Below are 21,912 nucleotides of genomic sequence, written 5' to 3'. Positions count from 1 at the left end.
AACTCCTAGTCTTATTCAAGGGCACTTTTCCAAATGCCGAGTGATGGATAGCTACTTTTTGGCCTTAATTTGTAGGTTTCTTTTGTCTTATAATTGATTTAAGTCAACTTCAGACAAATATTTGACTTAAAAAGCAGGCTTGATTGTTATCAGAGAAAATGGTTAATTGAGTAGACGCTTAAACTACTTGAGAATTACAAGCGAAAATGGCTTAATTTGTTGCCTTCCATCTCCATCCAAGCAATTTAATTAACTTGCATTAAAATTTGTTTTTAAAACCACATTAATTTTCTGTTAAAACTCGAATAAAAAAAAATCACAAGAATTTAACATTATCTCCTTCTTATGTTTCTCTCATTGCAGCCTGTCACAGCTACAGCAACAACAATGTATTGAATAGCCGAACGATAAACATTAAGGGTGTTCCCATATAAAAAGCCAAAACGAATGCGAGAGCGAAAAAAAAACAAACTCAATGAATAATTCAGGTGCAACGTGTAAAACCAGCAATTAAAACGACAAAAACCGACAGAGGCCACGCGGCGTTCAATTTAATAATTAACTCCAAACAAACAACAACAAAAATAGCAGCAGCAGCAACAACAACAACAGCAGCAACAACAACAGCTCAACGCGTGCCCCCAACCAAAATGGCGGCACGACGTTGCCCGTTGGCGCCCCCAATGCGAGGACTCCAACCGCAAAGGCAACGTATGACCAGCATCCCGTTACCCGCCACCAGGTGCATAACTCACATGCTGCTGCTGTCCATGTTGCTGTTGCACCTGAGCAATATTGGCTTGGCGACAGCAACTGGCGAACAGCAGGCGGCCAGCTATGCTGGACTGAGTGCCGAAAATGCAGCCAGAATGCTGGCGGGCAGTCCCGGTGAGGCGGAGGCCAATGCTCAACATGGTGGCAACGGGCACAGCGAGATGTCGCTGGTGCTGCCCCATGATACCTATCCGGGCTTTAGCATCAAGAAATTCAAGACGCGTCCGCTGCAGCAGCCCAACGGCACAGCAGCTCATCATAGAGGAGCAGGAGGAGCTGGAGCTGCTGCCTATCACATGCTGGACAGCGACTATTCCAAGTACTTCACCGTGCTGGACGATGGCGTTGTGATGACCACAGCGGACATATCGCCTCTGGTGAATCGTCCTGTACAGCTGGTGGTTGTCGAGCAGACACCGAATGCGACCAATACGCATAATCTGCAGCTATTTGTCATGCATCGCAAGGATATGTTGCGCTTCTCTGGCTCACTGCTGGATGCCAGCGGCGAGGTGCGCGAGAATCATCCGGCGGGCACACGTGTGCGTGGCGTGCCCCTCATGCAGGCATTCAGCGGTTCCATATTGGATGAGGAGCTGGCACAGCCGAAGAAGGTGCGCTACACCATCATCGATGGCAATGTGGATGATGCATTTGCGCTCCAGGAACGTCGCGCCAATCAGAATGTCCAGTTAAATGCCAAATCGTTGGTCATCGAGGGTGACGATGAGTCGGGCGTGTGGCTGGTCACGAATCGTCCATTGGATCGCGAAGAGCGCTCGCACTATGATCTCTCCGTGGAGGCCTCCGATGTGGATGGCCTGGACAAGACGGTGTCCAAGATACAAATCACAGTGCTCGATGAGAATGACAACAGGCCCGTATTTAAGTCGCAGGACTACAAGTTTGCCATTGCCGGCAAGAAGTCGCTAAATAGTGACAGCAACAACAGCGTCAGCTGGCAGCGCTTCGCCATATTGGGCCGCGTCGAGGCCACCGATGCCGATGGCGACAAGATTGCCTATCGCCTGAAATCGCCCAGCAATGTGGTCATCATTGTGCCACAGACGGGCGAGCTAATGCTCGCCGGCGAGCCGACCACCAATGAGCTGCTGCTCGAGGTAATTGCCCATGATCTACGCTATCCCAGTCTGTTGAGCGCCCAGCCGGCCAAGGTGCTGTTGGAGTTTCTGGCACCTGAGCCGGTGTCCTTTATAATGCAGCACCTGGAGCACGATGCGGTCAACGAGCATTCGCATCATCGGGAGAAGCGACGCGTTACGCGCGCTGTCCGACCCACCAAACGTATCGAGTTCACCGAGGCCGATGGCGATACCGAGGGCAAGTCCGTGTTTCAGCTGGAGAAGGAAACGGATAAGGAAACGTTCAAAATACGCGACGATAATCCCTGGGTGACGGTCGAAACAAATGGAGCGGTGCGCGTGAAAAAGAAGTGGGACTTTGAAGAGCTTGGACCGGATAAGACTATCGATTTCTGGGTCATCATCACGAACATGGGACACAATGGTGAGTGGAGAGCATCAAATACAAAAAAAAAAAGATTTCGTTGCGCCTGTGTTGCACAATAAACGTTGGTTACGATAGTCGATAGGCAGCTTAATCGATAATCGATCTTTAAAATATTCGCTAAATATATGAAACCTTTTCAAACTAGTCCCACAAAACTGTCATTATCAGGCATATTCGATAGATTTCCCAATAAAAAGAATTGATTGATAAAATCGGCAGCTCAATATAATATCGAAAATTCTATCGATAGTTCAATTTAAGAATCAAAGAATTGGTGTGGAATATGTCTGTCTACTTCTCTAAAGTGCCTTTAAAATTGCGCTGCCAGTTTTTGTCGCTGGTTTCTTACTTTACTCTCATAATTAGGAGCTGACATATTTAAATGTGTCAATGTGAACACATTATGAAAATTGAACGAACAGCCATCCATTAATAGACGCAACAGACGAAGCTAAACTTAGGTTGGGCAATTAATGGAACTTAATGAGTTGGGCAATGAAATGGGAGCTCATTTGCAGCTAATGAAATAGGGGTTATGGGCGCAGGAAATAGTCTAAAACCATATGAAGTTGTGCGGGAAAAACTATTAAATAACATTTTCAAATGCCAAAAATAATGGAGCATTTAAATGGAAAATGCTCAACGCTGAATTGTAAGAAACTTTTTTTTTTGTTTTGCTGAGCAACTTTTATTGGTTTTCCACATGAAGCTTGCGCCTGACCACATCAATTAAATGGCATAGAACACATAAAATATAAAATTTCCATGCTCGACAAATTTGACTGTCGACAGCAGTTTGTGTGCGTTGTGGGACAAAGCGTTTTGTGTGCGCCCTTGGGAGGCCAGAGATTTTGCAACACTTGATGAAAACTCGCAGTTAAAAGGCAAATGCCGAAGCGATCCTGTGTGGCAAATGGGTATATACAAATATTTGGTTGTCATGACAAGTAATTACGCATGAAGCGAGCTGTACAAAGGAAATCAGTGCAGGGAGAAGACACAGACAACTGGTGGGGCAGTTGCCTGGTCAACACATTTGGCCATTGTTGCTGTTGGGCAGTCGTTTCAAGCGTAGCTCAATAAGCAAATATTGAAGCCTTTCAAACATGGCCAAGGATTCAAACTGAGCAGCCAATCAAATGTCTGCCTACCTGACTGACTGACTGGCTGTCTGTCAGTTGAACTCTCCTTACTGTCTCTCGTTCTGATTCGTTAATGGCACAAAATGACCAAACAGTAGCACATTTCATGTCCATTGCAATTCTTCATGTCTCGAATCGATGCCACTTTGACATGACTCGCAAAAAAGTTCAACTAACTGACAGACAAGCTCATGAATTGTTGAAAAATATACGCTCGCTCCACAGTCCAGCACAATCAACAATGTTACAGTTTAAAACAACGTCTGTTGTTGTTTTACTTTTTTTTTTTAAATACCCTGTAAAACAAAGTAAAAAGAGGCGTACTCACTTGGAATAGAGGAATAAAGTATGTAAAAGTAGCTACTCTACTTGAAATTAGTCAATCTATAAATCTCGGGGATTTCAGGGTCCTTAAAAGCAAGAGACTTGAACGTAACTTCTACTAAAACGCATGAGTTCATCCAATCAATCGATTAAAATCTATATCGAAATCTCATTTTTACTCATCTCTCTTAACAGATACGATATCTGTCACTTTATGGCTGCAGAAGACTAATATTCGAGTATTCGAGTAGAGTATTTCCGACAAGAGCACTTTTGTTTTTAATTTTTCTGTCTAACTTTCGCGTAAGTGTCCAAGTGTGCCACTCCAGGCCTGGGTATATCCTAGTTGAGCACTCTCAACTAAACCAAATTGACATGTTTTTGTTTTTCATTTGCTGCATTTTTTCCGCGTTGCACTCGCTAATTGTGACAGGCAGCAGAGCTGGGTCTGGCCCTGCCTCTGGGATTGCGCCGCCTTTGGGGTTAGGCTGGGGCTTTGCGTTGTTCAGCCTGCTGTTCAGTTGATTAACAATTTTTCATAAATGCATTCATGTTGCAACTGCATCAACTGTCGCACTTCATCTGTTTCATTTGCTCGCATTATATGCTTTTCAGTTGATGATTTTCATTAAAATTTTATTGATTTCCTCAACGCATGCGAGAGAAGAACGAACTTATTAATTATGCATGCGACTCTTAAGTGCAGGCAGTTAAAAGTTGAAAGTTGATGAGCTACGGGTAGAATATGAATCACAACTACATTCATCAAAGTATTATGTAACTTTCGTTTACGAACACTTTCAAAAGGTAGGTATAGTGGAATGTTCTAGATTTTATTGAACAAGAGGTTAACTACAAATTAAGCTAACCTCATTAATTATTGAAGCCCAGCAAATTACGACTTTAGGCTTAAGTTAAGTCAAAATGATACATTTTTTAACACTGCTTGCAATGTCCATCATTTACCAGCACTACTGAGTTCTCAGAACTGGGAAGCATCTTATTTCATGGTTTCCTTGTGAACATTCACCAACACTGCCCGCTTCTTAAGTGGCTCAATTTTGTAAAACTCAGCAAGCCACTTGAGAGCATGCCCGAAAATCATTATCCTTATCCCAAGCACTTGCATACTAAACCCAATCAATAGTCCTAAGCTACAAGTATATCTTGTTTCTCAAAGAGAGAGGGGTTGCCACACAATCTCGTATGCGTTGCACATAGAACTGATTGTTACGGTTGCTGCCTCTTGCAACGCGAGTACGTGTGTGTCACGCACAGGCAAAAAAAAAAAATAGTAAAAGATATACAAACATATATGTATAGGTTGGTAGTGCCTGTGAGGCCACTTGTGTGCGCCAGGACATAAATGCCAGATAAACATAATTCATTTAGCAGGAGAGAAACCCAACTAAAAACACTTGACAATGCGTTTCACTTGGCTTAGGCGTCGGCATAGTTTGAGGTTAGTTTCTGTTTGTTTTTTTGTTAGGTTTTTTTTTCTGGGAAGGCAAGTACAAGAAATTTACGACAATATTTTTCATTCATTTAAAATGCTACGCCAGTACACACCAGAGAGACAGGGAGGAAGAGAGAAAAGGCAGAGTGAGGGTGGAGAGAGAAAGAGCGAGATATGAGAGCACAAGAAAGGCGGTAAATGAAACGAAATGAACATGAAACCAAATGAAAGGCTGAGCAGCTGCTGAGCATGCGCAGAGTGAAATGAGATTGGAGAGAGTTTCAAGCGAGAGGGAGAGAGAGAGAGAGAAGCTGGGGGTTGGGTGACAGACGGCGAACGCGTGCCAAGTCCAACAGGAAAATGCTCGTAACAATTAGAAGAACCACCGCACCAATCTCTCATACATAGAAAAAACACAAAAAAAAAGCAAGCACATGAAATGGGGTTTTGTTAAGTATGAATGCCTGATTGGATGCAGTATTGCAAATTTGGGGAGGCACACTCGACTGTGCGGGGGCTGGAGTTAGCTGACTGATTGAGTCGCCCACTTGAATGGCGCGTGTTTGTTTTAGAAATTTTCCAGCGCATTGTTTTGCCCAAAAATTTATGCACACACGCACGCACACACACATACTCAAACAGCGCCTGCCCCAAGGGTGGCTTGTATTTTTTTTTATGCTCTGGCATTCCGTCACTAATGCTAAAACATAGCGCACATGACGAAAGAAAAGGAAAAAGCGCTAAAAAAAAAAAGGGCCAGCTACTAGCGGGTTTTAATACACTTCAGAGTCTATTCCAATTTGGACATGGAGAGTGCAATAGCCCATAAAGCATATATATTTTTAGTATTTGGTAATCAAAACAGAATTGAGCGAATTTATCATCAGTTCAAATAAACAGGCGAGCTTAATTCGACAATATACGCGTATATCAAATGCAACCCTGCAATGAGAAAATAGTTTGTGATATATCAATATAACAGAAGATGAAAAACTATCGCTTAAAATTCAATGTTGAATTCGTTGTTGCTCTTTGCTTCGAATTTCGGGATATGTCAAATCATTTAATTAGACTAAAATTATCAGAGCCAGGTTAAATGATCTTAACTTATACAAACATTGGCAATGCAAAATTTAATGTTGTCTGTTGTTTCTTTAAGTATCTTCTTCTTCACTCCACTTCTTCACTTCTCCACTTCTTCACTTATGCATTGGCTCCTTTGCTCCCCGCTCTAGTGATTCTTCCGGCAATACTTATTCGTATAATTATCGATTCGCTGCATATGGCCATCGGACGAGGTTGCCAGATGCTTACAAAATAGTAATAATTATAAGTTCATGCTCATACACTTATTTTTGTAAAGAATATAAGAGTTTAAAATAATCTAATTGCTTGTAAACTCCATCATCATGAAATTTAGTAGAAGTACGGAGAAAGTATATATATCTGAACGGAACACTATATATTACTACGTTTTTTACCTCGTAATATTTTTTAGAGGAGATATGTTAACAGCTGGCAATTAAAAGCTTTAAACTCCAAATTTCAAATTACTAGTATAATACTATCATTATATGAGTATTTTATTAAACACTCCCTTTAAGAACTATCAGAAATCTCTCACATGCCCGCAAGAGTATTAAATGTGCGATGCTCAACACTGGCAGCTTTGCTTTCTTGTGCTCCTTTGTTTTCATGCCATGTAAAAAGGGAAAAGGCATGCAATTTATGCAGTGCATGAAAAATGAAAACCTGCACGCATGCAAAGCACAAACAGGAGCACAACACACGGCCCACAGTTGCATAAGTTCTAGCTGGGTGCGGGGAAGGGTGTGAGAGACAACACTGTTGATAATGCAAAGTTATGCAGCTTTATGTGCACAGTAGCTCGACGCACCCATCCTCCGCCATCCGCCCTCCGCCCCTTTGTGGCAGCTGACGGCTGCTGTTTTACCTAGACAAAGCTTAAAGATTGGAAAATCCGAAAAACTTTTAGGGCATGTCCTTGCGTATTATTGAGCTCGGCTCTTACAGGACACAGCTGCGGTTTTTATTTCGGGATATTGCGATAAAAAACTTTACCAACTTGCAACACCCACAATACAAGCCAGCACAAAAAGCTCGGCAAAACTAATGGCGAGCTAATATCAGAGACACGGGACTCGTAAAAGTTCAGCTAAAAGCCTTCAGGGACCCAACCAGTGGGAGTGCGAGGGAATCGGGACATCTACCAGATAAAACGTCATAAACTGCAGCTGTGGAACATGCAACTGTGCAAGAGCATTGCTAATTTTTATTGCTGCCACACGGAATGTAGCATAACTTGGGTTTGAGCATACACCAAGTCGAAGAAGAAGAAGCAGCAGCACAGTATCATAAATTATGAAAATACAAATTTAAGTTTCGTGTTAAGGCAAAGTCGTGAAATCGAGTCACAAATTTACGTTGTCACTTAACAAGCTTTGTTCATTGCCTGCTGTTCGCACAGTTTCTCAACTGACAAACTTCTAATTACATAACAGGCACACACACACACACACATAAACATGCACACACACACATGCACGTGCACACATGTGCAAAGGGGGGCTGGGTAAATTATCCGCTGTCGCTTTGCAGACAAAGCAACCCACTTAATTAAGCATTAATTTCGTGTTTTATATGCAAGAACGAACGCTCTCCAAATTTCGTCAAGACAAGACAAACTTCTTCTTCAGTTCTTGGAACTATTCGTTTGCTCCTTACAGGAGCTTAACCCTATGCCCATATTTATTATATTTATTTAAATACTTAGGGCAAATATCAATCGTTTAAGAAAACCATTTTTCAGGTCAAAGTTTACGTATACAACATTTAAAAAAAGAAGTTGAAATTTGTGTGCGGAAAGCACTTCTAGACAATCTTTGGGATATAGCTTGAGCTCTAACATTAATTCCCAAGCAAATTTAATAATTATATTTCACCTTTTGAGTAAATGGCGTACAAAGGTTTTGTGCAAATGTCCACAAAGTATATATATATGTTTCTACCTTTTATATCCTTCCATTAATCGATAAGTTGTCCCGTTTCCAAGCAATCGATAAGTATCGATCGCTTCTAGAATAGTATATACAGATCAAGAATCTTATATATATATACATATATATATACATATATACATATACATATATATATATATATATATATATATATATATATATTTCTAAGCTCTTTCGCATTTGGCATAGCTTAATTTAGTTCTTCTTCATGACTTATTCAGGCATATTTAATTAAAGAGCAAAGTCAGTTTCGTCCATATATGTGCAAATTAAATTTGTCCTTAGCAAAATGTTATTTCTCCTAAAAGCTAGCATTTCGTATATGCCTTATGTTTTATTTTCCGCCCGTTTTTGCATTTAATATTCTGTTGAATTTCTAAAGTTGCCCTTTGCTATTTTGAAGCACATGTTTGTCCAGAGCACAGACTCAACAAAAACATCCAGTAAATATCGTTTATGGCATATTTCATTTTGATGTTTTGCTCGACTCTGCAGCAGTTGCCATCCATCCAGCCATCCAGCCAGCCATCCAGTCGTCCATTCGTCCAACCCGACCTCGCTGCTGCCGCCGCATCGTGATGCTCTTCTGGCTCCAAAGTGTTTTGGCCTAAATTTTGAAGAGCTGCTCGCCCCGCGCGAGAAAACGCTGTGGAAATCGCGTAGCAAAAGTTTCGCGGCATAAATTTTCTATATGCTGAGGGGGTTGTAAGAGGCGTAGGGGTAGAGAAAGAAAGGGCGTTAGGGCAAGGGAAGGACGGGAGTCGTACATCTGCGAGTTTTTCAATGTGACAGTTGAGCATGGTGAATATTTAGCAAGTTTTAGTTTACGCTACATAAAATATATTGTGCGCTTATAAATTTGTGTGAGTGTGTGTGTGTGTGGGTGGGGCGAGGGAGTGTGTGTGCATTGTTGTTGTTGCTGTGCAACCTTCGAAGGCAGCCAAATGCTAACAAAAACAATACACAATGCACAAGAACAACAAGTGTGTCACATAGCTGGGTGTATATGTGTGTGTGGTTGTGTGGTGGGCTGAGCGGGTGGTTAGGGACTTCGTGCTGGGTCTCAGGCTAACCTGTGTCACACACACACACACACACACACACACACACACACACACACACACACATAGCACACAACCTGCCTTCCATGCGTAATGCGCGCAATCTTAACCCAAATTAAAAATGCAAATCGCATTTTTTTTTTATTTCGGCCAACAGTTTTGACAGTCAATTTGATGGCTACCAATTTCGTTGCTGTTGTTGTTGTAGCTTGTGGTTTTTACAGCAGTTGTTGTTGTTCTTGTTGGCTTTAGAGAGCCGGCTGTCATAAATCTAATTGGAATTGCATTTAAATTGCATTTGTCATGCGGTTTGGCTAACAGCACGCCCTTGAGTTGTCTGTGGCCTGTTTAAGCAACTGATAAATTCACATGTATTTAAATGAATATAATGATAATAAAGACATTTCAATGCATTAAATAAATTGGACTAATAAATGTGACTAGCTGCCAAAACAGTTTTTAAATAAGATATAAAAAAATATAATAGAAAATCGTTACATAATAATAATTATAATAATGTCTCTTTAATTAAGAGCCTCAATTGATGCCTTGCTTTATTTTTATTTTATTTATATATTATATATATTAATACTGACAGCAAAGGCCTTCTAAAAGGATATCATAAAGCTAACAAAGAGCACATATTCTACTTAAATTATAATAATTAAAAATTATAATATCTAAAATAAACGACAATGGTAAAGTTCTTTTTAAGCAATCGCCTCTTGCGAATGCCTTTCAAAATTTGTAAAGCTTATTGTCATTTAATTTAAAGATTCCTCAAAGAAAACTTTGATATACAATCTGCTAACTTCCAGCTTGTAGAGAGAACCGAAATGTTTTCAGCTCTGGGACAAGTGGTTCTGTTGCAATTATTATGCTTTGATTATTTTGCAATTTAGGTAAATTGTTTGGTCAAATTAAACATGAATCAAATTCACAAAGGCACAACAAGAAATACAGCAACAAATATCAAGCAACGGGCAAATTTGCTTAAAGCCAATCAAAATAATGGGCAAATACATGAAAAGTGCATCAAGTATGATCGAAAAACAGTTTAACAAGAATTATTACTTACATGCACGCGTACAAGGGTTTAGACTTCGATTTCGATTTGGATTTGGACTTGGATTTTAACGTGCATTTCGACTGTAATTCAAATTTTGTGATTTTCCAAGGCAAACAACACTCGAGAGCCAATAACATGATTTACGAGCGTTACAAAGCGAGAGCTTGTAAAGTGCGTTCAACAATATATTTTTGTTTTTGCACTCAATGATTATTCTGTGCAACAGGCGTAGCAAATGGGGGCGTAACAGAAACAAAGCTCACATTTTTATTTGATGGCAAAACAAACATCATCTACATCTACAAATTTGTTAGATGTTTTTCTTTGTTCGAGCGCAAATAATAGCTTTCAATTTGCTGTCGCATATGCTGCAAAGGCTCCTCAAAGTATGCCATGGAAAATTCAAATTTCTTTTGGGTCAAGCCATAGAATTACATTTCATAACGTGGCGCGGCAAGTTTGCTTCGGTTGTGTTTATGATTGGGTTTTTTTTTATTATTTTGTAGTGCCTCTAAAAAATCTGCCACAAACAACTTTTGCAGCTAGTTATACTCTTTTTCTGAGCATATTGAGCATTTGCTCTAGAAATGTGGCCACTTTTATAGTTACAAATTACTCAACGTTAATCTATTACCCATTGTTGTATATGACGGTTTATAAACGCATCTGATTGCGTTATTCTTATTTATTTATCTTGATTAGGTTCTGTCTTCAGACTAGTTTTGATATCCGTAAATTCAGTAACTTTTCTAGCTATTAAGAGCAGAGCATCTAGCAGTCGGATGCATTCACTTACTCACTCTTACGAGCGTTAAAAATGGTCGAACATAAAAAAGAACCTTGTGCTCAGCCATCAAAATTCAATTTGCTTTGGGTGAACATTTTTCGCATTCATTTCGCGCACTCGATAAAGAATCCACCATTACACGATTTGCAGTCCAAGTGCGTTGAACAAGGTAGAGAAAGAAATCGAATCAAAAACGAAATAAATAAAAAAATAACCGACCCTGACAAAAGCTGCAAATATGCAATAGTTAAAATTTAGCTGACATTTGCTGAGGGTTTTCGAAGTGCTTGCAGCGGGTTTTTTTCCCGAGAGTTTGTTGATGTGTACAGATTTTATTTTGTGCATAAAATTCAATTCAATTGAATTTGAAATAGTTTAAAGAACTAGTTAAGCATGAAGAGAGGGTTTAAATAACTATTTAAGCATGCAACAAGAGCTTGTACGCTCAGTTAAACAAATTTTTTTGCATTAAAATCAATTAAAGGATTAAAAGTGAATAAAAACGGAACGTATATTAATTTTGTAGGATAAAATTGCGCAAAATAAGTAGACAATTCAATTATTTGGATTAAACAATTATGCGTAACATTTAGAAGCAAAATATGATATGAAAATGGTAAGAAATAGTGAAAAGGGTGACATTTATGTTATTATTTTCTTTTATTCTAATAATTTTTATTTATTTATATTGGATTGAGAATATGTTTGTACTAGGTCTTGGTCATGTTGGTCATTTTCTTGTTTAACGAGATATTATATATAACTTATATAAGTTTAACCGCGTCGACTTTAAATCGCCTAGTTTCGCCGAGTTTTATAAAGTTTAAGAGACTCTCAGCTTTTATGAATTATAATAAGCTGATACACGGCTTTTGGCAACAGCAGTGTCAACAACAACGAACAGGAGTATTATAAAAATAGCAACAACAACAACGACAACAACTTTATTGACAGCCAAAAAGTCAAAGCTCAGCTAAAATTTTACGCTGTGTCGCATAACGTCATAGCGCCGGCAAATCTGAGTAAAGTTTTTGCCTCAATAAAGTATTTATACTATACATAACTTTTTTCGCATTTCACATTTTGCTTGGCTCGGCTGGAGTTTTCCTTTTGGCCAAGGGTTGCGCTGCTTGGCTTGTAGCCGTACAGCTACAATTCTGTGTTTACTTTTTGTCGTATTTTGGCAGCTTGTCTGAGTGTTCGCCTCTCTATTTGTCTGTCTGTTGACTTCGTGTTATTATTCCATTTGTCGTTTAGTTTTGTACGAGCGTTTCCTGTTTTGACTGCACAAATGTGCGCCATTATTTATCATTGGACGCCATTATGTTTTATGCTATATAGCCATTGCATTCGCACGGCCCGCCATTTTGGCAGCGGCAACAAAACAAGAATCGCATTCCCAGAGATTTTTCTGTGGCCGAGGCAGCGCAGCTGCTTCATCCGGCGGCGGCAGCGGCAGCGTCTGCTGCCATGGCAACGAAACGTGGCTACTCAAATCTAAAGGGCGCCATTTTGTTGCCATTTTAGCTATGTATGTGTTTGCAGTGTGTGCAGTGAGTGTGTGTGTGTGTGTTTTTGTGCCTTTTGTATAGCCTGCCCTTTAGGCATTTAGCTTGTCTGCAACTCTGTCTCTCTGCTTGGCTTTTAGCCATTTATTTCGTTTCCCTGTCGCTTGTCTCTTCCGATTATTTTGCGGCTGCTACCACGCTTTGCGGCATTTCAGTAGCAAAACTGCCGCTGACAGCTTTCTTTTTTGAGGGAAAACCTCAGCTGGTTTTCTGCTACTGATTGTTGCTCTTTGTTCTGTTGCAATAGTTGAGTGCAACATTTGCCGCAATTTGTTTGTTACACAATTTTGTTGCTTTAAATTTTGATTTGCGGCAATTTTTGCTCTTAAATTATGAATGTGGCAAGTGTCGTGTGTTAACTGATCGATTGCAAAATGCATTTTTAATTGTCTTTCTGCAGCTCAAACGCAAATATAGTTTGCCAGGTTTTGCATGTTAATTTGTACAAATCGTAAACATTTTCTACATGCTTCAATTAACTATCAATTTCTTATCGACAAATTGCTTTTATTCAAAGCAATTAAATATTTGATTTATTATAAGTTTAATTATCAAACATTCATTTATTAACATCTGAAGCATAAGCAATATATTATTTTACAAAATTTTAGCTGATGGCTAAAATGAAAATTGTTATTGCCAATCAGACTGAATCAATCAATCAATCAGTCAATCTCTATTTCCGTTCTATTTCCAATTGCTTTGCCTTTTGTTAAATTGCATTTTTTATGACCGCAAACCTCGGACTTACATGTCTATTTTGATCAATACCACAAATAATAATCAAAAGAATTAAACGTAAAAAGCACGAATTTATTGTGTGTGGAAAATATTTGGTAAGTTTTCCTGAGCGGCCAATACAACTCGAATTGTTGTTGCTTAGATGAATAAAATTGAAAAGAAACAAAACCTGGCCACGCCTTTTCGCCTGCTGCAGTCGCGAGGAGTGAGAGCAAAATCCTTGAGCGTTTGCATTGCGCCGTGTTTCCATTTGTATTGCCTGCGTTCGCACATCCGTTTTGGCAAACGCCGCAGTAATAATTCATGGCACAAATTGCGTTTATTACAATATAACGTAACGGCCAGTGAAACAAACAGAAACAGACGGCCGGACGGATAGACGGACGGGCGGGCGAACTGGCCAAGCCGGAGGCCGCAACGCGCAAAGCCCAGAGGCTCGGCTCAGTTTCCCTGTGCACCCTGTGGCATGTTGATTTGCAATGCAAAAAGGGTTGTAACTGGCAGGGGGGGCGGGCGCGTATGTAGTTGTGCCGCGGCCATTTCAGCTAGACTTTTCTTCCATGGCGGCAGTTATTTATCACAGTTAGCTGCGACTGAAAATTGCGATGCCCGTGATTTGTGTGGGCGACGCGTCGTTTGTTTGGCCAACGGCAGCAGCAACCACAACAACAACAACAACAACAAAAGGAACAAAAGGAACAACAACCAGCGAACAAGCCACATAACAACACACAACACGTCAGGGTCTAATTAGCAGGGCACGCCACAACGAGCCAGATGAAGTTATATTACCACAGTCCAGCACAGTGCTGGCCAAAAGTGAACGCACAGCAGCGTCTTTACACGTGATTGGCGCTGCAGCAGACACAAATCACGAACAGCATAACGAACGACATGCCACGCCCACAACGCCCAATGAAATTTGTGCGTGACATTTGCGCCACTTGATCCATGAAATTGTTACATGTCAATGATTTTGATTTTGATTTTGCCACATGCCGCACGCTAATAAAATTAGTGGCATGCAAATCGTTAGCGGATGCGCTTGCCCCTAATTTCGGGTCCATTTTTGATTTTTCAATTTATTGACTTATCATAGATATATATATATATAAATATTTTGAACTCACATTTAAATAGATTTCCCGTTGGCCACAAAATGCATGCGCAAAGCCTGCAAAGAATTCAATTTAAATCTATAATTAAGTTTTATGATGTGTCAATAGCATTTCATGTGCGATTAATGGCCGTAAATAAATACTTAAACCGTCTATAGACGGGTTGGAAAAAAAATCAATATTAAATTCTATTAATGACAGCGCATTTAAATTGAGCATATAATTATTTGAATGCCCGAGCTTAATGTTACAATAGCCCTAGAGTATTATAATCTTGTCACGAACTAGTTAAAGGTCGACGGCATAATGTCTGTATATTGTTATATAACACTGGCGGGTATACCCAGGCCTAGCCAGTGATACGTGTAAAATAAATGCTCTCAAGGATCTTGGCAGATGCAGCTGTCAAATTGATCAAGACGCTAAGCCATAAACAAAAAGGCAAACTTTATAAAAATCGGTTGAGTTTTGACCAAGTAATGGGGTGACCTATGTCTATATAGAATATCAAGATATTCAAAGATCTTTGAAAATGAGTTTTAAAGCGATCCGAGGGTGGACTATCCCGAAACCCCGTGCACCTTCATCACATAAGGTATATAGAGCTAAATCTCTCTGTGGTATTTGAACTATGCAAATATTGAGTTTAACTACAAATAATGGCTCTCATTTGCGCTTATATATATATATTATATTATATTATGGCTAATATTGAATTTAATTTGCGTTTTGCAAATATTTGCAGCAACAGTTTTTTCTGCTTGATTATTGAACTAGCTAAAAAAATAAAAGAAAGAGTGTTGAAAAACGGAAAAGATAATATTTAGCACACTTTTTTAATGGCTTTGTCTATTGGGCGTTGATATTTATCGTCGAAGCGTGAATGCAGAACGGACAATTCCAATTCGTTTTGTACTTTTTTTTTAACTTTTCGTTTTTTTGCGCACTTTCGAACACTGAGCACACAGGACACAAATCAAACAGCAGGTGGACTTTGAGCAGCGCGGCTCGCCGGTTGCCATTTTGTGTTCACATTGCAAATACAAATTGTTCGAGGGGTTTCGAGCTAAAAAAAAAATTGGGGTGAAAAACTTTCACATTGTTGGAATCTTCAAAATAAAAAAAAACCGGATTGCATGCTGCGCACTTCGAGGTAAAATTTGTTTTTGCCAACCTGAAATTGTGCTGCGCAGCCCCCCCAAAGCCTCTCAGCCCCTGCAGCTCGCCATGAACAACAGGCGCACTCGGCACATGCAGTGCTCACACTAAGGGCACACAGTGGCTACCAAAAGCAGACAGGCAGCGCCCCCCCTTGAACGTTTACTCATTAAAATGCAAAATGCTCGCGCGCGCTGTGCCACCGTTGGGGCTGATGGGTGCTGCTGCTGCTGCTGGCTGCTGTGCATTTGGTGGTTACAACAACAACAACAACAACAACAGCAACAACAGCAGCAATAAAAGGAGCAGCGGCAAAAATCTGATAGTGTTTGGGGGGCAGGGACTGGTCTCTTTAATGACAACATACCAACTGGGCATTGCGTGTAAATTGCTGCGCCATTGTGCGGTTTCAGCTTTATTGAATGGAAAGTGCGTGTCAGATGGTCCAAACAGCAGCAGCAGCAACAACAGGCCTCGTTTAACATGGCTGTTGTTGTCCAGCATAAAAACATTTAAATTTGGAATATTTACTTTGAATTTGAGCAATTTTCCCACACTCATTTAAACATTTAGTTAATGGCAGGCTCTTAGCCAAATGGGCGTGGCACTCTGATAATGCCATCTCTTTATTATGCAGCACATGCGAAACACAAATCAGCAACGGCATCCGCATCCGCATCAACTGGCAGCCACTTGAAATACTTGCGGCAACACGTTCAACAATTTTCATAGCATACTTTGCTGCGCCTTGCTTTTGCTCTTTTGCTTTGGGGAGGGTGAAGAAAATGCGGAGCTCTGGCTTGGCTCATATAGCTTATGAGCACTTATTAAGGATATTATTGGATCTCATTATAAGCTGCTGTTTGGCATTGAAATGCATTATTAAATGCGCACTAAAACCATAATAAGTTTTCTGCCGCTTGGGGGCAGGATTTTCTGGGGTGTTGCTCAAGGGGCAGCTCACAAAGTGCAAAGATTGATTTGTGCGACCAGACAACTTGAAATTGTAGTTGATGCATATATCATATAATGCTTAAGCTGTAGACAAGACACAGGCACGAAGCAGTAAATGATGATGAGTAAGTCAGATTCAGAACTAAGTTAATTCTAGTGGCAAGAGGGCAATATTCTGAGATAAACAAAAATTGTTGAATTTCTGCAGAACATTTTAGCAAACCGTGTTCTTAAAGGAATTTAGCAATATATTAATAAATTATTATAGAATAAATTATAAATATGGTTGCAAGAATCATTTTGTTAGCGGTGACACTTAACTCACAGTTGGCAAACAGCTCAATACGCTTGACTAGCTGTTGACCATTAATTAAATGCAATTCGACCTGGCCCAAATCATAATTCACAACAACATTTGCAATGCAGCAAATGTTGCAAATCTCTTTGCTCTATCAGAGACTCTTACAGCTGACTGCACTTTCTATGACATTTGTCTTGGCAAATCAAATTGGAAAGTTATGAACAGCAATTCAACTTAAAGCACTTTCAAGCACAGCCTCTTAAAACGTAATTTTTGCTAGCTTTAGCTGAACAGAGGGCTCAGCTCACTCATCAATCTGGGCGAGGAGAACAGGAAAAAATAAAGTTAGAGAAACTAATGTGAGCACGGCAATATGCCGTGCCGGAGGCCTTAATGACTGACGAGGCCAGAGACTCACCGGCTGCTACTGCTGCTGCCATTGGTCTGATTGGTATGCAGGTGGCCGCCGGCTGTGCCTGTCTGCTGCTGCTTGTACCTGCTGCTGCTGCCTCTGAAAATTGCAATCAAGTCAGAGTCAGAGCGCACACAATCGCCATCAAACTCAATCAGGCTTCGTGCCTGATGGCAGGATAACAGCCGTAGCCCCAGCCAGATAAAGCACTGTAGCTGCGAGTCAGGGCTAAGCCACCTTTCCGCTAGCGTAAAGAAAATTTCATTAATTTTCGCTTAATGCCTGCCATGTGCGCAATTTCACTTCACGTGGCGGCAGGCGGGGGGGCAGGCCCGACAGCTATTGCCGTTGCATGCAAACTAAGCCTGAGGTGTAGCTACAGCCAAACGTTCAATTGAAGAGTATATTAAGCAGATTTCAATAGGAAAAATAAATTAGCTTTTGCTCTGGCTCTATTCGATTCATTATTTTAACATATATTTAAAACTATTTACAAAACTAAGATCCTTTAAGCACAATTGATCTGCATTTTCCAATACATTAAGTTTTATCTCGAGATCCGAAGCTGTGTTTATTATACATATGTATTTGATCTTTATTCTAGAACATATTGCGCTTCTTCAGTAGAACGGAAGCTAAGATTCTTCATTCTTTCAAATGTCTATTAAAACTACAAATATTTTAAATGTTTATGTAACGATCCTTTATTGATCGTGGATTTTTGTATGCCTAAATTAAAACCAAATTTATCTATACTCTCCAATATATTTGAGAGCAAACTATGTGCTCCTCCCCGAATAGGATTCTACTTTCAAAATTTCGATTACAACCTCAAATAGTAAATAGTTGCCTCTATTTGTTTATAGCTCACTTTTCAAGCGCATTTTTTGCGACCTTTTTTTTTTAGAGTCTATTGCAATTATTATTATTTGCTTTCGTGCTGTCCTGCATTTGCTTGGCAGCGTAAATGGGCGCCCAGCTCGACCCCATTTGGGTGTCTTCCGAGCTGTCTGCGTAAATTTTAATTGACTCTTCGCTCGGCTGGGCTGCTAAGAGTTTTTCCAACTTCTTTACGCGCGCTGCACTAATTAATTTATTAATGTTGGTTATTTTTTATTATTATTTGTTTTTATTTTTTTTTTTTTTCGCGCTGCTCCGCTGAAATTGCCAATTAAATAGACCATCGTTAGCCGGCAAAAACAGTCAGTCTACGAGTCGGGGGCCAAAATGATGGCCAGCTTATGCTTTATGGCTGCCCATCAATGTGGCCAAAAGAGCTGCAAAGCTGGCCAAAGCGAACGAATGCTGCTGCTGCGTCTTAAATTGCGAGCTTTATTTGTCAGAAGCATCGAAGGAGAGACAGAGAGAGAAATGTGACACCTACTAAAGTAAAAGTCTTAAGAGTAGCAAAAACAGCAGCAGCAGCAGCAACATCCGCAACAGCCACAGAAGCCATAACATTATCTTTATCTGAAACTGCCAATTTGCTGCCGTCACAGGCGGCGAGGCGTGGCAGCTCACAAACCAGGCCAAAACGACGACAACTCTATGCCCACAATCTCGGTTGTCTGGTGTCTAGATGCACACAGTTTTTGCGCCTCGGCTGTCGCATAATTTTGCATTCAAAAGCAGCGCCAGACAACCAACTCCCCAACCGTTTCTCTCTCCTGCGCTTCCAAACGCTGCCCAACAAAACACGTTGCTACCTTTGCCAGGTGTTAACTCATTTGCGTAGCTCTTAAGTGACTCAATAAACGGCAACTCAAATTGAGGACTGCACGCTGTGTGCAAGTTAGCACAGATACTCCAACATAATACACTTAGCGAAAAACAATGTACTAAATTCTAGTTAGATTTTAAATGCATTTCATTCTTGAACAAACTCTAAATAGGCTAGATTTGAATTGATTTAAATGTTTACAATAAAAGAAGTACACTTCGATTAAGTACTTTCTGTCTTAAAAGTATTCTAAAAATAAAACTTAATGCATTTTTAAAGTAAGTACGAAATTGCTTCAATTTATTTTCGCTTACAAATACGAGAAATTTCTGGCAATTTTGTAAATAAAAAAGAAGTTCTTAGGAACTATCAAGCTCATAAACTCGTACTATTCGTATTTTCTCTCAGTGTATGAACATTCCTAGCTAACATATATACATACAGATATGTCATATATCCAGCTATAAATGTGCATGGGTATTAATCTCATATGTGAGCCTGAGTTGGGTTACAGCAAATTCCCGGATATGTGTATTCGGTTTGAGTGGCGAATGTGACCGAATGAGGGGTGCGGTGAGGGGCAGCTGCTGATTTGCAATGACAAATTTTTAATGCTATCCAATGTTTTCATTAGCTCGACAGCTGCACAGCAAACCAGTTTGCCGGCGTTTAAGCCAATAAGCGTTGTGTCTAGACAAATGCTATTTAACTGGTTGCAAAACTTACGAGCCAAAAGTATTTACATAAAATTGGCGTAAATTAGTTGTAAATTATAGAGCTATTATGTTGACTACTGAAAATAGTTTGGCAATAACTTAACTAAGCATTAAAGATGGACAAGCAAAGGTTGGTTTGGTGTCTATGTAGTTATGCATTGGGCAGATCTTGACAAATATCAAACTGAGAACTTTCATTGTGGCATCTTATCGTTTTTTATATAAGTATTGAGTTTGCTGTTGTGTAGATGAATATCCAAATATTTGAAAATATTATAAGTATAAAGTTTTAGACTAGCTTTAGATGAATAAATTCAATATGGACTAGCTCTTTTATTCCGTATTTGATAAAGACCTGGAGCTTTGGCCGCCAGAGTGATATGTTAAGCTGTGAGACTGCCTTGTATATATGGACTTCCCCCTTTTTAATATACATGCCTTCCCTTTCTTAGAAACTTATTTATAGAGTCGCAAATGTCATATTCCTTTTTCTTTCTGTATTTTTCTTAGGTTTACCACTTACTTAATATTTTACTTTAGCCGCTGCTCTAGAAATTGCTTTTACAAAGTAGCTTTAGCAATTTCCTCCCCATTACTCCCACCCGCCCCTTACTTCATCAATGAGTCCAATATTTGACTTTCGCCTTGGCTACTTCTTGGCATACACAATGCCTTTTGTTGGCAGCTTCATTAAATGCACGCCCACAAAAAATATATATACATATATATATGTATAGCATAAAGGGGAAATATGCCCATCAACCCCATAACGCAAATATTACGCGAGTCATAAAAGCCAAAGCCAGCTACCTATATAGTATTATCTGCTTCTTCCTGCTCTTCTTCTGGTTCCTGGTCTCCAGTTTCCTGCACGTATTTATCGAGGGCATAAAACGTAGCCGCAAGCAAGGGAAAAAAGAAAGGAAAATGAAGCACAAATTCATTTGTGGCTCTGACCAAAAACGCAATCGGAATGCCAAAGTCAAGAAAATTTCAACTTGACTGCATTTTAATCAAGCTGAGAGCAAAAAACGAACCGCATTTATGTTATCCGCCATATTATGTCCTGCCACCTTTTTGATGAAGTCATATTGTACCCGGGGTGCGGTTGCGTCGGACTCGAATTGAGTTGCAGCAACAAAGCATCACCTGTAGCCCGCACATAGCCTGGCCAAAAGTTAAGTTGCGTAAAAGTGAGTTTTGTCTAAAATGCTCGAGCAGCTTTTTATGTCTCTGCAATTTGTTGCAGGACGTTACGGAAAATGTGGTGCAGTGAATTGGAAGTTGCGTAAAATATGGCTGATTACAATTATTGAAATGTAAATGGCCACAAGCTGTACTTAAGCTTTCCTTAATGCTTGAGAACCTCGTAAGGGAGCTTGCATTGAAAAATATCTGAAAGCTTTCTTATGGAACTCTTAGAAGAGCTTTAAGAAAAGCATATTTCATTGGGATACGCTTGCTAAGTGCAAAAGCTCTGTCCAAAGTTTATTGAACTCAGAGCTTGAGAATAATAATAAAAATATATTAAAGCTCAGAACACACCAAGTAAAGCAATGATAAAATGCCTAAAGAAACGACTAACCGTTTAATAATTTTTTTTTGGATAATAAAATGAATCCAAAAAGGAATTGGCAAAGCATAAGGCGATATTAAATTAATAAAATGAAGACATATAACTATCAAGCAAAAAAATAGCTCCACACCTTAAGAATCTTAATAAGAAGCTTCAAAAGCAAGCACACATTTACCTAGCACTCGCAATGTGACTCAATAGTAAAAGAGCTTCTAGAGCACACAAGAACTTTAAGGGAAATTAATTTGAATTTGATTTGCAGTTAATTGCCCACAACTTTGCACTGCACTTTCCACGCTCAATGCGCTCGCACTCTTATGAGCTGTCATTTATTGTTTCAGCTAGTGTCATTGGCACATTCAACTGATGTCACAGCACTTGCACACAATAACTAGAGCTCATTTCTTATCAAAATTACCACATGCATTAAGTGAGAATTGCACGCGAGGCGCTGCTGGAGACTCTCA

At 39.8% G+C, this 21,912-nt stretch overlaps 1 protein-coding gene across 4 annotated transcripts in view; it reads left to right on the top strand.

The window, feature by feature from the left end:
* The first annotated feature begins 637 nt into the window (after positions 1–637).
* LOC115760238 (neural-cadherin) overlaps positions 638–21,912 on the top strand; it is a 120,460-nt gene continuing 99,185 nt past the window's right edge. For all 4 annotated transcript variants that reach the window (XM_030701492.1, XM_030701491.1, XM_030701494.1 and 1 more), the window contains exon 1: positions 638–2,301. In XM_030701492.1, the coding sequence (XP_030557352.1) occupies positions 651–2,301 (1,651 nt within the window). In that variant the 5' untranslated portion in view covers positions 638–650. The remainder of the gene's footprint in view (positions 2,302–21,912) is intronic.

The sequence above is a fragment of the Drosophila novamexicana genome, unplaced genomic scaffold (genome assembly GCF_003285875.2).
Source record: "Drosophila novamexicana strain 15010-1031.04,08,12 unplaced genomic scaffold, DnovRS2.1 tig00000387-arrow-pilon, whole genome shotgun sequence".
Lineage (NCBI taxonomy): Eukaryota > Metazoa > Arthropoda > Insecta > Diptera > Drosophilidae > Drosophila > Drosophila novamexicana.
Note: the sequence above shows the minus strand (reverse complement) of the source record. Positions and strands in the feature narration are given on the sequence as shown.